This window comes from Montipora capricornis, chromosome 3 (assembly GCF_036669925.1).
Source record: "Montipora capricornis isolate CH-2021 chromosome 3, ASM3666992v2, whole genome shotgun sequence".
Taxonomy (NCBI): Eukaryota; Metazoa; Cnidaria; class Anthozoa; order Scleractinia; family Acroporidae; genus Montipora; species Montipora capricornis.
Window position 1 is genome coordinate 74,068,181 of NC_090885.1, and position 18,268 is coordinate 74,086,448.

The 18,268-nt window shown below is 39.5% G+C and overlaps 1 protein-coding gene across 1 annotated transcript; it reads right to left on the reverse strand.

Moving 5' to 3' along the window:
• Positions 1 to 622: 622 nt before the first annotated feature.
• LOC138044061 (stress-70 protein, mitochondrial-like) lies at positions 623 to 16,436 on the reverse strand. The gene is made up of 17 exons (XM_068890667.1): positions 16,226 to 16,436; positions 16,077 to 16,135; positions 14,252 to 14,435; positions 13,907 to 13,992; positions 12,864 to 13,062; positions 11,834 to 11,940; positions 10,674 to 10,746; positions 10,382 to 10,471; positions 9,375 to 9,467; positions 8,618 to 8,827; positions 7,742 to 7,969; positions 6,302 to 6,406; positions 6,047 to 6,164; positions 3,120 to 3,214; positions 2,508 to 2,600; positions 1,519 to 1,659; positions 623 to 1,332 (listed from the first exon to the last, which is right to left on the reverse strand). The coding sequence occupies exons 1-17, from the start codon at positions 16,325 to 16,327 to the stop codon at positions 1,234 to 1,236; spliced, it is 2,082 nt and encodes a 693-aa protein (XP_068746768.1). The 5' UTR covers positions 16,328 to 16,436; the 3' UTR covers positions 623 to 1,233.
• Between the last annotated feature and the right edge of the window lie 1,832 nt (positions 16,437 to 18,268).

Below are 18,268 nucleotides of genomic sequence, written 5' to 3' on the forward strand. Positions count from 1 at the left end.
CGTGGTTTGTGACTTCTGTGCATGAGCGATTGTTTCAATCTATCATATGTTGACATTCTAAATAAGTTAAAGCATGTGTTTATGTTGATGCAATATTTAGACATTATGGATAGTCAAAGGCGTGGCATCTGTCTATTTGGAAAATGTTTATTTATTCGTTATCGAATTTGTGAAATTTAATTAAGACCCCACCCCCCTCAACTTACTTGAGAAATCTAATGTAGAGCCCCCCCCCCCCCCCTCCTTTCCATTATTTTAACTTAAGGGCCCCCCCTCTGGTTTTAGCGCTTAGCAACAAACAGCAAAATTTCCTCCTCGATGTCTGCTATGTTGTTTGCTAAGATTTTGCCGCGAGCACAACGCGCGTGTACATTTGACATTTCTGCTGACCGAAATGTATGGCTGCAGCCGGCTCTGCGATCGTTTGCGATCGTCTGCGATTATATGGAAACAGCTCTCTTCGCGATCGTCTGCGATCTGCGATCCACGATCGTCTGCGATCGTATGGAAACCAGCCTTAAATAGCACATGTGGTTTCAGCCCACGGTACCAGATGTTGAAAAGGATCAAACGTTTGTATGTGCGATTCAAGTTTAAAAAAAAAACGACAAATGAGACGAGGTGCCATCTGCCAAATGCCTCAGCTAAAATTTAATTTTTACCAGTATTAATAATAAGGCCACAGAAATGCAATTTTCAGCATTTTGTGAAACAAATCAAGGCTCTGGTCTATTTCCTGTGAAATCATCACAGATAGCAATTTCTGTTTAGGGAGTTATGACGAAACAATACAACACCGGAAATTCGCCAAAGCACCCCTGCAAATGCGGCGCTTCATCAGTTTTTCCACTCTTCGAAAAAAAAAAGCCATTTTCCATGGAGACGAGGTTTAAAAATTGCACTTAATACACTAATAAAACAAAGAACGATTGCACAAGAAGAAAACATGGCGTACACACCAAGGAGGCGTCGAGGTGAGCTCCGTGACGAAGATAACCATTCGAATAAAAACTGAAGAAACAAGTCTATATCAGCAAACGCTGCCAATATCTTTTGTCGCCAAAATTTTCAGGGACAAGTTCTCAGGCATTGCCTATAAATACTCGAAGCGTCAGAGCCGTACAGAAATCTGAGAGTATAAAACAACTTAATAACTTCTGCGCAACTTCTTTATCTTTGCACATGAACGATTCTTGCAAGGCTGTGACTGTCGTGAGAAGTAGGTCGTAGAATCTAGTTTTCTTCTTTCTTTTTGTGATCTTCTTCTTCAGCGCTTCCTGTTTGCTCACTGCTTGATGACGAACTGGATTCGCTTTCTCTCTCAGATGCCATCTAAATTTTATCCACAAAAAAGGGAGAGGAAACTCAATTAGTTGGCCTATTGAAGGGCTAACCTCCACTTCTACAAAAGGAGTCAAGTTGACCATTTGCATATGTCGCCTGTACCAATGCTTGCCAGTATCCTACGTGCAAACCAGCCCAAACCTTTCTTTGGTCCTGGTTATAAGAACACGTTACCTTTTTGTATGCCATTTCAAACAGCTTGAGTGATTTCTGCTGCAGTTCACTGCACGCTTGCCTGATGGACTCGGCTGTTTCGCTGTCTTTTCTCGCCAACACTTCACGTACTTTTGCTATTTCTTCCTTAAGTTGGCCAGTCTGCCAGAAGAGAAGTGTAAAATTGTGATTTACAAATTCAAAATGCACATGCCTTAGAATTATCAACTTGTTATCTTCCCGCGTCTTCGGGAATCCTTCCACTCTGGAACAGGAGTAGAGTACGCGGAGAATTCGTCATGGCCTACTCACCCTCTATTTCGAAAAGATTCGTTTTCGTAGTTAAGATTAAAGAACGCATTTTAAAATTTAGCTCTAAACACATTTTTAATTAGTTTTTAAGGGTTAGAATTTTGACTGTTTAGCTTTCATTTAAGGTTAGGGAAACCGCCCAAAAAAAAAAGGGGGGGGGTGGGGGGATTGTCCAAGGCACAGGGTCTGACATTCAAAAATGTCACAAACAATTGGACACAGCAGTGTGCTTTACGATGAAGGCCACTATATTTTGCAATCGTTCTCTCGCAGTTATTATAATCTCACAAAGAAAGCGAGCTGTTTGAGGGTACCGTGCATTTTCCTCTACGACCACACGTACGGTTGCAATCGTAGGTCTTCCTCAGCCGGGAGAGAGGGTCTGCTTGAAAACACATTGAAAACCAAGGGGTCTATAGTATTTTGCTGGTTATTATCAAATTTTTCGCGTTGTTTTCCAATAAACTGGTCGAGTTCCAAGCTGAACTAGACTAAGCCAATTCTATGATGTGCCCACGTCAAACCAAACTTCTTGATGGGAGGAGATACTGGATAGCAAACAACCCAGAATTATACCTTAATTAAAGCAAAGTACCCACTAGGTGAACCCCTTCTTCACCAGTGACAGGTGAGTGCTATCTTAACTATACCAATCTTATTCCTCGTTGACTGGATTGAATTAGAGTTACAGCTCTTACCTCATCTGTTGGTAACTGGTCCTTGAACTCTTCCATCTTACTTTCTGTATCATGAATAATTCCTTCAGCCTGGTTGACTGCTTCTGTTAAATCCTGAAACGAATGTGGAAATGGCGAGCAAATTAAAAAACAACAACAACAACACCAGTCTGAGTATGACCTCTTCTAATTAATTCAATTTTTTTGACGAGGGTCTAAAGACTATATGGTGGGAAGCCGCAGATGGCTTTTGTTGGGACCTATCAGCTACAGTTACTGTGTTGCAACGTGTGACTTGCAAACGGTCATCAAATTTAAGAGTCTTTCCTGCAACAATGACACAGTTTTACCTCAGCTGAGGTTATATTCATCTTCATAATCAATCCATTTGAGCTAACTGCTTGTGCAAGTTAATTGAGCATCCAATGCCCGTACGCCGGAGAAAATGGATTTAAACCCTTCTCTGATAAATAACGAAGGTATCTGAACAAATAAGAAGAAAGAGCTGCCCCAGAGCCTTGCAATGTCGTAACGTGAATTTGAATTTATCATATAATAATTACACATCATTGAGAAAGTTTTGTCCGAAAACATGTGTCCATTGCCAAAAAAAAAAAAGGAATTCATACTTACTTTACGTTGTCTGTCACTATCGGCATATTTCTCAGCTTCCCTGACCATGTTTTCGATTTCATCTTTGCTAAGTCCTCCAGAGGACTGGATCACAACTACAACCAACACAAAAAAATTAATCATACTGTACTACGTGGAAAAGGGGTACCACCTGAAATTTTGCGTTTTTTGGTCTAATCAGGTGAAACAAGAAGTCCATTGAATGCGGCCCATCAGTTTTCGGTATTATCTATTTTTTTTTTTGGAAGGCTACTGCTAGATTTTTGCGGAGAAAAAACGTGGTGGTATTGTGTTCCTTGTACGATCCATGATTTTGCATTAAGCACGAGCAATCCCCTCCTGCGGCTACTTGATTGCAGACCAATCAGACGAGTTGTGGCCATCAGGCCCAATCTGATTGGCCATAATTTGGCACGACCCATTATATTCCAACTTTAGATAATACAGTAAACTGATGAGCCAAGGCCAAATGAGACAGATCTGTGTTATGGGCTTCTGGCAAAATTCATAAAGTGGTACTGATGCTTAAGACTACAATGTATGACGTTCCCACAACCCAAGCAAAAAATAATCTGCACGTCTTGCAAAGATCTCTGGGAAATCGGAAAAATCCGAGCCCCAGATGGGATTTGAACCCACGACCCTCCAAGATCTGCTCGGATGTTCTAACCACTGAGCTACTGGAGACTAGGGTGAAATGAGGGAAGGGTGAAATGTTCCCAGTGGGCTCAATTGTAAAACCTTTCATTTAATACGTGTATATCATTCTCACATTCGCTCACTTGGGTGGTTGGTTGGCCGCATCTCAGATGTGCTTTAAGGTGACTGCTCGATGCAGTTATGAGCTATGCTGTCAGTCGTTATTTGACTCTGTAGCTTGCGTGATGCAGCTCGAGTCAAAGACCCACACCCTTGCTCACCAAAGAGTCTCCAGTAGCTCAGTGCTTAGAGCATCCGATTAGATCACGGGGGGTCGTAGTTTCGAATCCCATCTCAGATCTGGGGCTCGGATTTTTCCGACTTCCCAGTGGGTTCAATTGTGAAAACAATATGGTTAACTTTTTGGTTTTCAGTGATTTTATCAGGACCTTAAAGATTACAGGGTGTCAAACAAATTACAGAGAGATAGATATACAGTACATGCAAAGAGGGCAATAGAAAACTTTTTACCAAAAATATACATCCGAAGAAAATTGGCAAATTTTCGAAAATTAGGAAGTAAAGTTAATAGGATATCCTATGGAGGCCCCATTGAAAAATAGGCACGCATTGCGTACGTGTGGTAGTGCAATAACACAGCGCTTTATTCCATTTTGTCAACTGAGCTGCGTTTTGTCTTACAGGAGATTCAAATTGTCTTTGCGTAATATGTAGCTCCAGAAACCCATAAGGGTTGAAACGTGTAACGGCCCCTTGCGTGCTTGGAAACAAGCTTCTGAATATTCGATTTGCTAAGTACCATATTTGGAACAACAAGAGCGAGGGATTTCCAAATATGGTACTTAGCAATGAAACATTCAACCAATCAGTTCGCACTGAATATTCGGAAGCTGTGAACGCGCGTTACACGTTTCAACCCTTATGGGTTTCTGGTAGCTCTAATAGTACACGATATTGTTTTGGTATCGCATAACATTACAGTGCCAGATGTCTTAGGTAAATAGCCCCCTGAGACCACATGTGGTTACTAGTAAAATACTAAACCCAGAAAGATGGGTGACCTCAAAAATATACCACTTTGTAACAGAAACATAGGACCGAAAATTCTATTTTAACGCTCAAAAATGCGAACTAAGCAAGGTAAAGATTTTGTTAGACTACCTTATGCAAAACAAATATTGATGCAAAAGTAAATAAATATTGATACACTGTTTTGAGGAAAAGCAGAGGGAAGTTTTCGGAACAGTCGATCAAGAATAAAATATTTTGAGATCAGCAACAAAATTTCCGACACGAAAACAACATTAATTTTGAACCACGAATATAAAAAGTTACCATCCGCGAAAAACATTTTGGGAGATTTTTGCTACGTTCTATTTTTCTTTTGTACTTCTGGCTGCACAAGTAAATTGCAAAATCGAAAGTGACATCAAATTCAGCGGGTGCCGTGATCAAGTTACCTTGCGTGTATACTCGCGAAACAAATGATATATCTGTGTCAAAATGATGGCAAGATACCGACTTTTTGTTTTTGCTTTTGTTAGTTTGGTTTTTTTTCCTTTCAAGTGTTATAAGGTTTGACAAGAAATGTGTGAATTCAACACAAAGATCACAATCGCCCTACTCTTGATTTTGACCATTGTTTCCCCAAAGTCAAAACTTTACTCTACTAGACGAGGTAATTCCATCGTTTTGGAAATAGCAGCTTCTTTATTATTCATCAGCGTCACAAAGTCGTGACGATTTTGGGGCTCACTTTGTCGACACTCAAGCACGCTTCCAACAGACCTGTTTATTTTCGTGACTTATGCACGCGTTGCGGGCCTATTGGCACCACGGACACTCTTACTTACACTCTTACAACCCGGTGACATAGTGCATAGTGCACTACCACAAAAACAGGAGCCACTAGAGACTCTGAAAGTTTTCAAGGTGGACTGTTCTCAAAGGACCTGAGTTGAAACTGCACCAACTCAGAGCCATAAGGCAATTCAAGGGCTTCATAATATTATTATTAAAATGTCATCAAAGTTAATTAACTACCATTTGAATTCTGTACTCGCAACAAAGATGGACGAAATTAGGAAAAATCAAAGGTTTCTTTTAAAAAAATAAGAAAACATGGGATCAACTAAAATAGGAAAAAAAGGAACTTGACACCCTGAAATAAGTACTGTAAGGCTTAAACAGTCTGCATCTGGCTCTGTTTATTTCACCTTATCAAAAGGAAACAGCTGCATACATGAAAACAAGTCATTATGGCTTACTTTGCTGTTCTCGGCCAGTTCCTTTGTCTCTTGCAGACACATTGACGATGCCATTTGCATCAATATCAAAAGTAACTTCAATTTGTGGTACCCCTCGTGGTGCAGGCGGAATGCCAACCTACAGAAGACAAAATTATTGGTACTAAGTAACAGACTTGTTATGCCATGACCTGTGAAGAAATCAGGATTGCACACTTGCATATTCTACGAATACTTCCAGTATTCTCTCGGAAAAAGAAACTGTGAATCGCTCACCAGCTGGAATTGACCCAACATTTTATTGTCAGCAGCCATTTCTCGCTCGCCTTGATGGACTTTGATTTCCACCTGAGTTTGGCCATCTGCTGCTGTGGAGAACACCTGACAAGAAATCAATTGACAAAACAACTTAGGACAGAATCAGACCACCAACATACTCAATATACACCACATCAAATACATCCAAACAAAATGATGCAACACAGGGACATATCCAGAAAGCAGGAGGGCTGGGCACAGGAAACCCTCCCATAAATACAAATGTAACTTATTTACCACTGATGACTCACCCCACCTATGTCCAAAAATACACCTACAGCAGTATTAGATAAACTAGTTTTCAACCAATGCACTGTTCACACCAAACATTAACCATGTTTTAAAGATGTTTAGTTAAAGGGGCTAGGTCACGCTGTTTTAGGTAATTTTGTTTAATTTTGTTAGTTATGAGCTCTAAACGTCAAATTGGCAGGGCAAGAGTCTTTCATTTGCAAAATCACGGCCACGTAACAATTGAGAATGATTTTCCAGCTGTTTAAATGACATTTTGATGTAAACTGACATAAATTTGAAAAAAGGTGGGCCGACGTTTTTCAAATTTACCCAAATGTAATCCATTTCAATCCTCCCCAGTTTTGTCCATCCTTGTCCCTCCTTAGCTTTCCTGTGTTTTGTTTGAGTTCCTCTATAGTTTTGAGCCGTTATTTTGTTATTTCAGTTAATTCAAATCTATGACCATTTGATCAATGCTGAAATTGCCTAAAATTGCATGACCTAGCCCCTTTAAACACGGTTTCAATGTGTTTCCTTTTAAATAATGTTTACTGATTTTTGTGGACTACAAATTAAGCACAGATCAAAGCATGCATGAAAACTTACCTGAATCTCATGTAAAAGCCAGTCCTACATTTCTTTTGTGACTGATTTTTCATTTTGTTAAACCCAGTTTAATTAAACACGTCTTGTTGGTGTGAATGGGGCATTAAGATTATCAATATCAACACAGGTTTACTCTTTTCCTTGACCTCACAAAAAAAGACCCTGGCTTCTATGGTGGCACATGACACATAGTTACAAGAATACTGCAGGGAATGCATGAAAACAGGCCCCTTCTACTCAACAGTTTTTGCTTTAAACAACAAGAAACAAGGGTGGATCTGGTGCAGCTGGGATCCCTTTCTCAACAACAGGCAGGTGGATAAGGATTTACAGGTCTCAACACACAAAGTTCTTTGTGCACTGTGCACATTGTAGTCACTGATGCCAAATTTTACCTTACACAACATACATGTACATGTAAATGGACATGTACGTACCCGAGACCTTCACAAACACCCAGTCAAATAACATGAGAATAATACATTTAAAAGAAAATAAATGATCCCAATTAGTTAAATTTTGAGGGACGAGCAGGCCAGCTTCAAGGCTGTAGCTCACCTGGCTTTTCTTTGTAGGAATAGTCGTGTTCCTTGTGATAAGCTTTGTGAATACACCACCCAGAGTTTCAATTCCTAAAGACAATGGTGTCACGTCTAACAGCAACACATCCTTGACATCGCCAGAAAGAACTCCTCCCTGAATTGCCGCACCAACAGCCACTGCCTCATCAGGATTGACAGCCTTACTTGGGGGTCGACCAAAAATTTCCTGGACTGTTGACTGAACCTGTTGAAAGCATAAGACTCGTGAAAAAAACTGTACAAACAGATTTTGTCTGTTGCAACCCATTCCAGAAAATAGAAAAAGCTTGACCTAATCCCTCCTCAGTGAACACTTCTGGATTTTACTCTGTCTTCAAAAAATAAGTTACACAAAGATTCAACAGTGTTTGTCTTTGAATGACCAGGATCATCCCATTTCCTATGATGGCTCAGCTCCTTACCAGTTAATTCACCCCAGATGCAAAATACATGTAGTGTAAAAGGACTCACAAGATTCCAGCGAGTTGAATCCTAAGACCAAACATTATCATTGATAGTCAGCACAGACCTATAATCTCACCGGATCTTCATGAGCTACCCCCTGTATTGTTTTAGGGTTAGGTTTCATTGATTCCCGCTTTGTCTATAATTGTTTTTTTTTTTCAACCAATCATTGAGGTGTTGCAAATTAACAAATAGCATTAATTGATTCAGCACTGCAAAAATTGTTTTGGCATCTTAACAGTAAATGGGACACTACAATCTCAGCCATCCTTTATGTTCTTGTAAGTTCTTTGTTGGCAGAGTGCTGACAGAGAATTAAGAAGGTTCCAACAGTGCTCAATACATGGACATGGACATGGACCCTGTATAAAGAAGGATTTTTAATTACCTTTGGCATCCTTGTCATTCCCCCAACAAGTAATATATCACCAATATCACTCTTGCTGATCTCAGCATCACGCAGACATTTTTTGCATGGCTCTACAGTCCGTTGAATGAGGTCGTTGACAAGGGATTCAAACTTGGCACGAGTAAGCTTCATTGCCAAGTGTTTGGGACCACTGGAATCCACAGTGATATAGGGCAAATTGATATCTGTCTATTAAGTATGAATACAAAACACATTATTATGACTTACAGTACAAAGCAACACTGCAAGGATCTAACCCATTGACCTCTGGGGGTGAGACCTAACAGATTTTGCTCTGTCTGACACCAGATGATTTCACTTGTCCCCTGGGAGCGTCCTAGGGCGTTTGAGATATCAATGGCTTAAAATAACTCATGACTACCTGATAGATAGATAGATAGATAGATAGATAACAGTGGATAGCGTTGAACACGCACGCTGATTGGTTACTCAAACTCTGGATATCCTTTGCTATTCACCTGAGAGCAAGTCACGCAGAATTTGAACCTGAGAATGTCGCAATCTTTGCAGGAATGAATGAGTTAAAATCATATTTCTGTACTGTATTATCTCACTGTTTTACTACATGTATATATCAAAAGAACTATTCAACTCAGTGTCGGTCGCAAGTGGTGGATATTTACCGACCTCCACTTCGGTGAATAGTTGTTAACTATTTGTCAGTTCACATTACCAAGGCATTAAACAAGTCTTCTTTTACAAAATAATAAAGTACCTGAACAGAGGCTGATAATTCAATCTTTGCTTTCTCTGCAGCTTCTCTCAGTCGCTGAAGAGCCATGTTGTCCTTGGACAAATCAACACCACTCTGAAAATCAAAGTGCCAAAACTAAATATCATTTTCTGGAATATCAGAGCTTGAAATTCCGCCCAATTCAGTTGCATTTATGACTGCATGAATTTTTCCAATTGGAGACTAGTTTTCACCTTAGCTATTTCGAAATGAAAGGGTCACATCACTTATCACTTTGCTGCTACTTTTGCTAAAATAATAAAAAGAAAATATATTTTGCTTCTCCATGTGAAGCGTTTCAATGTAAAGATATGAGGAAACTTTTAACCAAAAATATACATATAGTATAGTGAGTGAGTCTTACAATGCCATTCCCTCAATCATCCACTATTTTCAGTGATGTTTGCAGGCTCACGTTTTGTTTTGTTAAACCGCTGACAACACAATATAGCCTGATCACCCCTGATTAAATTTCATACAATTTGAGACTAAAATTTGCAAACTTGCAACAGTTACCAAATTTTCATATCTTGTTGCAAAATTTTGACTGGAAGTTTTTTTTTAAATTTCAAGCCCTGTTAATATTATGGTTAGAATCTTGATTCATAATTTACCAGTTGGTGTTTATGATTAATGTCTCCTTACTAAATTAACATTTAAAGTCGTTTCTTCATTTCAAATGTTTTAATTCCAGAGATGTTTAAGAGCATTTACCAGAGTTTCATTAACATTTTGCTTATGAGGTTATCAGCATTAGACAGCTGGGCATTTTAATGCTTTTTATGTACATGTGATAAAGTAAGCAGATAATATGGAAACACCCAAGCAAACTCATGGCAAAAGAGTGACCACAGCTGGTCAGTCTGCCCAGTGCCTGCCCCTTAATGAAGTTTCTGCATAATTAGGGTTTGTACAGAGTACCCTATGCAGTGTCAAGGTCATGTTTAGCAAGTTAATTAAAGCCAAAAAACTTTGAAAAGAACTGTCACCTCTCTCTTGAATTCTGTTATGAGGTATTTTAGAAGAGTGTTGTCAAAGTCCTCCCCACCAAGATATGTATCCCCATTTGTGGCCTTCACCTGTGGATAACATTATTAGAACACTCAACAAAAAGTGGGTAAATTAAAACTTTTGGAAACAAGTCTGTTAACAATCAAGACAATTACATAGCATTCGACCAAATAGCAGTTGACATAGGACAGAAATACCCAACCACACACAATACAATACACAGCCTCACAAACCTCATTATTACGAGGCTGAAAAAAAGCAATGTCTTACCTCAAATACACCCTTCTGAATCTCCAAGATGGAAATATCAAAAGTGCCACCACCAAGATCATACACTGCAATTCTGAAAACCAATAACCAAAGCAATAGAGCAAGTTTCAATTGAGTGTTGTAAAGCCAAAACCAAAGTAATTACTTTGGCCTGAATCAAAAAGGATTGACACAATCCAGTAAACCAAACAAAACTCAAAGTAATTACACATAGTCGACACAAAGCATGAGAAAATGTTCATGCACGAGCCATGGTTGGTTTTGGTTTCACTTCTGATTGCATGGTTGAAAAAGTGGCGTGAGAACTTTGAACCAATCACTGAGTGGAGTAATGCAAAACGAGAGTAATTCACTAATTACTTTTGACATTCAATTGAAAACCACTCTAACAGTCAGATTATGGTCTCCTGAGGGGCGGCAAAGCCTCGGGAGGGGGGGGGGGGGGATTGGCAACAGTGACAGGAACATTGCTGCACTCCAAAATTTCCTGCCTTGTGCCATGTTCCGCATCTTGGATAGCATCAGTGGGAAGCTATTATTGATTACTTTTTCTAATAACCCCTGTAATCCTGAGAGTAAGGCTTCAGAATCTACAGTTGATTCTGTCTAACATTAGATGATTTTACACATCAATGGAAGACACTTCTGGGATGAATAGGTTAAGGAGTGACCCAAGGTCTCCAGTCCCTGCTCCTGGGGGGGTGGGGGGGAGCTTACTATTCAACACATTGTGGCAATGACAAAATATGGTCATAGCGTGCTCAATATTCATTGTGTGCGTACTCAATGTGTATCCTGGGATAACCGTAATTTTGTGTGTCGCGAAGAAAAATGGTTGTTTTCCCAGCTTTTTTTCCAATAAAAGTAGAAAATTATGTTTTGTCATCAATGTGTTGAATAATAAAACAATTATCCTGCTCAATCTTGCAGAACATCGCCTGGTTTTAGCCAACTCAGCCTACTGCCTCATTGGCTAAGTATTAGGCGACAATCCACGCAATTTCGCAGGATAATAGTTAAATATACTGATTGTTCAAATCTGTTGTTCTGGTTTTGGCAAATGTAAGTACATGCTGCTAAGGGTACTAGACTAGACTGTCCATTTTTACATCAGTCGTGTAAGATGTATGCCACTGATTTTGGTTACAAACAGGACTTACATTTTATCTTCCGACTTGTCCATTCCATAGGCCAAGGCAGCTGCCGTAGGTTCATTAATCACACGAAGAACATTCAGTCCTGCTATCTGGCCAGCATCTTTAGTAGCCTAAAGTTCATTAAACAAAAATATTGGCATTAAAACACTTACTTCACATTCACTCTAAAATGTAACACACTTAATTTGAATACTTAGATAATGGAAAAGCATCCAAAAAGACTGCAGTTCCTGTATAGTACCAGACCTTCATTATGCATGGTGTACAAAAATGTACAAGGAGCCCTTGAATCTATGTAGGGCAATGCAACTTCTCTCGATGAGCAGTTAGTGCCCAGACAAGAAAGCAATGTTTAAATAAAGTGAACAAATTTCTACAGCTGTAGTTTCTAAAGAAACTGTGGTGTTGCATCGGTGGGAGAGTTGATAAAGGTCGAATTACCACGGTGAAAAATCTGGAAAGCTGACGTTTCAAGCAATAGCCCTTCAGGTTTGGACTGAACAACCCAAGTTTGAGCCACTCTACTGAATAGAAACAGATTGTTGAGGTTCTTTTTTCTTAATTTTTCGAACAAGTTCAATTTTGCTTTTTCTCTGTCTAACATTCATCATCATAATCTGGCTCAAAAAAATTTTGAACCAAGAAAAAAATTGAACCACAACATTCATTTTTTCCTAAAGTTGGGCATCATTCAGATATTCGGTTTCAATACAGTATTTGAGAAAGTTAATAAAGAACTTTAACATGTTCTTGATTTAACTTGTTTGGAGGGGAGATGCCATACAGCAGATTAGGCGATCATGAGGGTGGAAAGTATATGCTTTAAACGGCGGAAAGTTTTTCGAAGTGTACTGAGTTTATGGATTTTAAACAGGATACTTTTGGAAATTTACTACGAAAAAAGCCGGTAACATTTGCTTGAATAGCCAGTAAAAATAACCAGTTCTTCACTCTTAACAAAATCCCTGCATACAACAGTTCCCACCTCTCAATTATTAGGTAATAATGAAACAAGTCAACCATGCAAACACACCTGTCTCTGAGAATCATTGAAGTATGCTGGTACAGTGATAACAGCATTGTTGACAGCAGTTCCCAGATAACTTTCAGCTGTCTCTTTCATCTTCATAAGAACAAATGCTCCAACTTGGCTTGGTGAATACATCTGGCCATTAGCTTCAAACCAGGCATCACCATTGGATGCCTTGACAATCTTAAATGACATATTTTGCCTAAAACGTGAAAACATAATACAGTGCTGGAAATAATTTTTCTTTATTCACAGGACATATGTCCTTTCAAATCTTCCTTTTGGTCGGACATTTGACAAATTGGACCGAACATAATTAATTGACTGACAACACCTTGAAGAAGAGAACTCAAGATGTGCTGGTGAGATGTTCGGTCATCGTGTCCGATCATAATATGAAATTGGCCGGACATTTTCAAAATTTGGTCGGACAATGTCCGATGACCGACTGTTATTTCCAGCACTGTAACAGGTTGTAAAACTCAATGACACTTTCACGTCCAGTATAAAACCCAATACTGTTGAAACGTACATTTTTAATTTGTATAACTGCGCACCGGCAGTGGCTCAGTTGGTTGAGAATTGGGCTGCCATGCGGGAGGTTGTGAGTTAAACTCCGGTCAGACCAACACTCAGGGTCTTAAAATAACCGAGGAGAAAGTGGTGCCTTTGTAATAACATCTGTAAATGGTTAAGACTTTCAAGTCTTCTCGGATTTAAGGACTATAAACCGTAGGCCCCGTTACACAACCCTTCAATGTTCACAAACCAGTGGGACATAAAAACACCCACACACTATTCGTAAAGAGTAGGGTATGGAGCTTCCGGTGTTGTGGTCAGGTCTCATTTCATCCATTTGTGCTGGGTGAGATCGCTAATGGACTGATAGCGACTGCCAGTGGCGCCTACATATGCTGATGTCCAATTTCACACATAGATCCCTTGCTTGTAAAGTGCATTTGAATATGACAATAGAAAATGTGCTATATAAATTCATTACCCTTACCATTACCATAAAATTATTTTTTTCCACTGAAAATACTTACACATCTTTCTTGATTTCCGGGGCATCAAACCTGCGACCAATGTACCTCTTAGTGGCATACAAGGTATTTGTAGGGTTGGTTACAGCCTGAAAAAAGCAGAGAATAAAGAAAGTGGAAATCAATCATACATTTATTTTGTTCACTAAGGATGCAAATTAAGTGTCCCTTACTGACATTGCTAATATTGATACTGCAACTTCCTTAACATTCATCATTCCACAAATCAATGTGGTGAATAGGAATATTACAAGACAGAGGGTTATCCTGTCATTTAATTTTTTTTCAAACAATCTATGAATGACTTAACAAAATAATGTCTTGTGATTCAGCCGAAACAAACATTACCTGTCGCTTTGCAGGAGTGCCCACTAGTCGTTCACCTTCAGGGGTAAAAGCAACCACAGAAGGTGTGGTTCTTGATCCTTCTGCATTCTCCAACACTTTGGGTGTTTTTCCTTCCATGACTGCTACACAGGAGTTTGTTGTTCCAAGATCAATGCCACACACTGCACCTCGCACAGCATCTGAGCTAAAGACACACAAGTTAAAAACAGGTCAATAATGACGTCAGAACAGGTGCACACAGTGTTAAATAATAAGAATAAACAGCAAAGAGTGTACAAAAATAAAAACTTTTAGAGAAACAAGCACTGACATTGCTGTAAAAGCCTTAGTTACGGCAGGTTCAGTTTTGTCAGATCTTGCTGTTTGTAATCTTATGGAAATTACATGAATACGACAAGCTTTCAGGCAATTAGAATTTGATAACTTTCAAAACATTAAAAGTGTCTACTAATTCCAAATGTGAAGGAAGGATTTTGTGATTTGTGTATCTAATACAAGCCATAATATTTTTAATTTTCTCAATTGTTAAACTGCTTCCATTTCTCTTTCATTCAGATGTGAAAATGGGTAGCCTTGTTTGTATTATCATGATTAACTTTGTTTCAGAGTTTGCACGACATTTTCATTAAAAATAGCATAGTTCCTGTTTCCCATTGTTTTTTCATATGGCAAGTGAGTTAAAATAGTGGATGGTTGCCATGGTACCTTAGTGGAGACTGTAAAAACAATTTGGGATACAATTTGTTCTCTTCCAATCAGGATTGAGTAATTAATTAAAGTTATAAGAGAGTCCCAAAACACTAAAGAGGATGGATTTCCACCTTAATTAAACTATACAAACAGAGCTTCAGTGCAAACTCATCAAACTCGTCAATGGGGAACCCCTGGGAGTCAATGGGTTAACACACATCAGAATTACTTTTCTTTTTCTCTATTAACCACAAGGGTGCATGCCACCTATTAACATTGGCTCATCTAAAGCCCTGTGCAAATGGCCACAAGAACTCCCAACCTTGTTAGGTGTTACATGTTTCATCCGTTTGCACTCCATGCTGACCCATGTTATGTGTTGTTTGGAGTTGTTGCACAAAGTTTGAAAGTGGTCAAACTTTTGAGCCAACAACTCCCAACATTTCTTTTCTTCCGTGATGGCCAAAGCGTAGCGCAACAATCTTGGATCCATTTGCACAGCTCTTCCAACACTACTGGGGCCACGCACATGCATTACATATGGTCTCCATGGAGAAAGCATGCATTAACATGTTTAAAACAAGGCGGCAGCCGAATTTTGTAAGTTTAAAAAGTCTTATGGGTCGTATTCTTTCCATAATACACTGCACGTTCCTACATAGTCTGGAGTTGTTGCCCAAAATGCTGGGAATTGTTGCCTCTGGGCAGGGCTTAAGTGGTTGATGAGTTGTTATGCAACTAAAACATGTAATGATTAGTTTTCCAATGCTGACACCGATAGTTATTAAAACAGTAGAAGACTGGGTTTTCAGTTTAATTTACTTTGGTCAGAGGTCCCAGCTGTTAACGACAGTTGTACGTTTTTAAATAATAGATTATCACTCTAATTATTTCAACATATATATGTCCTGTACGAGCTGCTGAACACCGCTGATTGAGACACTTGGAACTTTAAATGCCCAAAAATAAAAAAGGCAAACTTTCCCACCTTGTCACCGAAAGACCGTGGAAAATGAGACGTGCACGTTTATCAACATTATTACAAGATTTCGTCGAACTAGCCACGTGCAAATTGAGTTCTACATGTACATGTATGTAAATTGTCAGACCATCTTCAATACTCATTCTTACGTACCTGTAGAAACGAAATCTGGATAACTCATTCCCTGGAACAACATCATTTGTGAGTATTCTCTGTAAAAAAATCAGAAGGATTGAAAATCGCTGTGGCACATGTCCAGAGAACCGGCTTAGTGATATCGGAACCGAAGCTAACCAGCTCACCTGTTTGCTCACTGATCCAAAAGTCCTTATTGAAGGTGTATGCCGTGCGATGCGAGCAAAATGTTTCAGAGACGATCGAGCTGCACTAACTGTGGGCCACATATCTAAACTAGCCAAGTATTTTCTTGTCGAGGGATCTGTACAGTTCTAGTGTACTTTTCAACTCGTCTGATATGATGCAAGCTTCAAGGCGCACGAGATTTTCTTACGTAAGAAAGCGCATGCGCAAGGTGACTCAGGAGTTTTCCTTATTAGGGAAACTAGTTCTTAGCCTCACAGAAAAAACACGCGTGGTCACATACTCACATTCCAAGGCGAAGACCTAGGATTTTTATGCCAATATTTAATTCTTGAAATAACCTGTTCCTTAATTGTCTCGAATAAAGTACTTTTCTTGAACAAAAATAATATTTGTTTTAGTATATACTAAAACAGTGGATAGAGTCAAAGGCGGGCTCTGATTGGCTACTCAAACTCCCAGTTAGGCCTCTGCTATTAACCTCCGAGCTCGCGGGGGACTTGCGCCCGAAGATACTGAAACCGTCCGTTGCAGATATAAATGATTTAAAATCATATTTTGTGCTATAATATCTCAGTGCCACTTCGGTCCCCTTCGCAGCCGTTATTAGGGCGTCACGCCACTCTGGGGAGCATTGCGTGACATCCAAAAAACGGCTGCGAAGGAGACGAAATATAATGCAGCTCGAACGCGAAAAACGTTTCGTAAAACAAGAACTCATGGATTACTCCGATACGTCTATCTATGTCAAGAAATGCAGGCAATGGCGAAAATTGCAGATTTGGAGACATTTCGCCAATTGAGCGACGTGCGGTGGGCAAGGTTGGCAGTTTCGCCCAATCCTCCATTTTCGCCCTTTTCACCATTACTTGCATGTCTGAGCTTAGTGGATAATTTGAACTGATTTGGCACATTGTTTATGAAAAACTTGTAGTTGTCAACTAGATATAGCTGTTGTCGAAGGTTATAAGTATGGAACGCCCTGCCAGACGATATTAGGCAAGTGGAACACCTACAAACGTTAAGTCTAAACTTAAAACCCATCTATTTAGGCAGTTGTAGTTTTTGTTTTCTTTGATTTTTGCTAATTTTTATTCTATTATCCAATTGATTTTATATTTACGTTACCATTATTGTAAAGCGCGGCTGGATCTTTGAGAAGCGCTGCGCTATATAAGTTATGTATTATTATTATTATTATTATTATTATTATTATTATTATTATTATTATTATTATTATTATTATTATTATTATTATATATTTGTAAGGAGAAGGATGAGTGTATGGATGAGAGGCTAAAACGGGTGAGGACCTCTCTGCCGACAGGAACCAAGCGAGCTGTAGAGCTAGCCACGGAGAAGGGAGCATCGAACTGGCTGACAGTAATTCCCATCAAAGACTTGAACTTCAATCTAAATAAGAGAGAATTCAGAGACGCGATCAGTCTGAGATACGACTGGGAAATCACCGACACACCGAAAGTGTGCGTATGCGGGGACCGTTTCAACGTAGATCATGCAATGGTATGCCGACGTGGCGGGTTTATAATACAGCGTCATAATGAGCTTCGTGACCTGGAAGCAGAGATGTTGAGCATGGTATCTAATGATGTGGAAATAGAGCCGGTCCTTCAGGAAATCAATGGAGAGACTTTGAACAGAGGTGCTAACAGAGCTCCTGATGCACGTTTAGATATTAGCGCTCGTGGCTTCTGGGAGAGACAGAGGACTGCATTCTTCGATGTCAGGGTTTGTCACCCTAATGCATGTTCTTACAGAGATCTAAGCCCCAAGGAAATCTACAGGCAACACGAGAATGAAAAAAAAACGCCAATATGCAAGCAGGGTGATGGAGGTGGAGCAAGGCACCTTTACGCCACTTGTTTTTACTACCACAGGCGGAATGGCCGAGGAATGTAAGAGATACCACAGCAGATTAGCTGAACTACTCGCCATTAAGAAGGGAGAGGACTACGCCAGCACCGTGTCCTGGCTAAGAGCAAAAGTATCGTTTGCTATCCTCC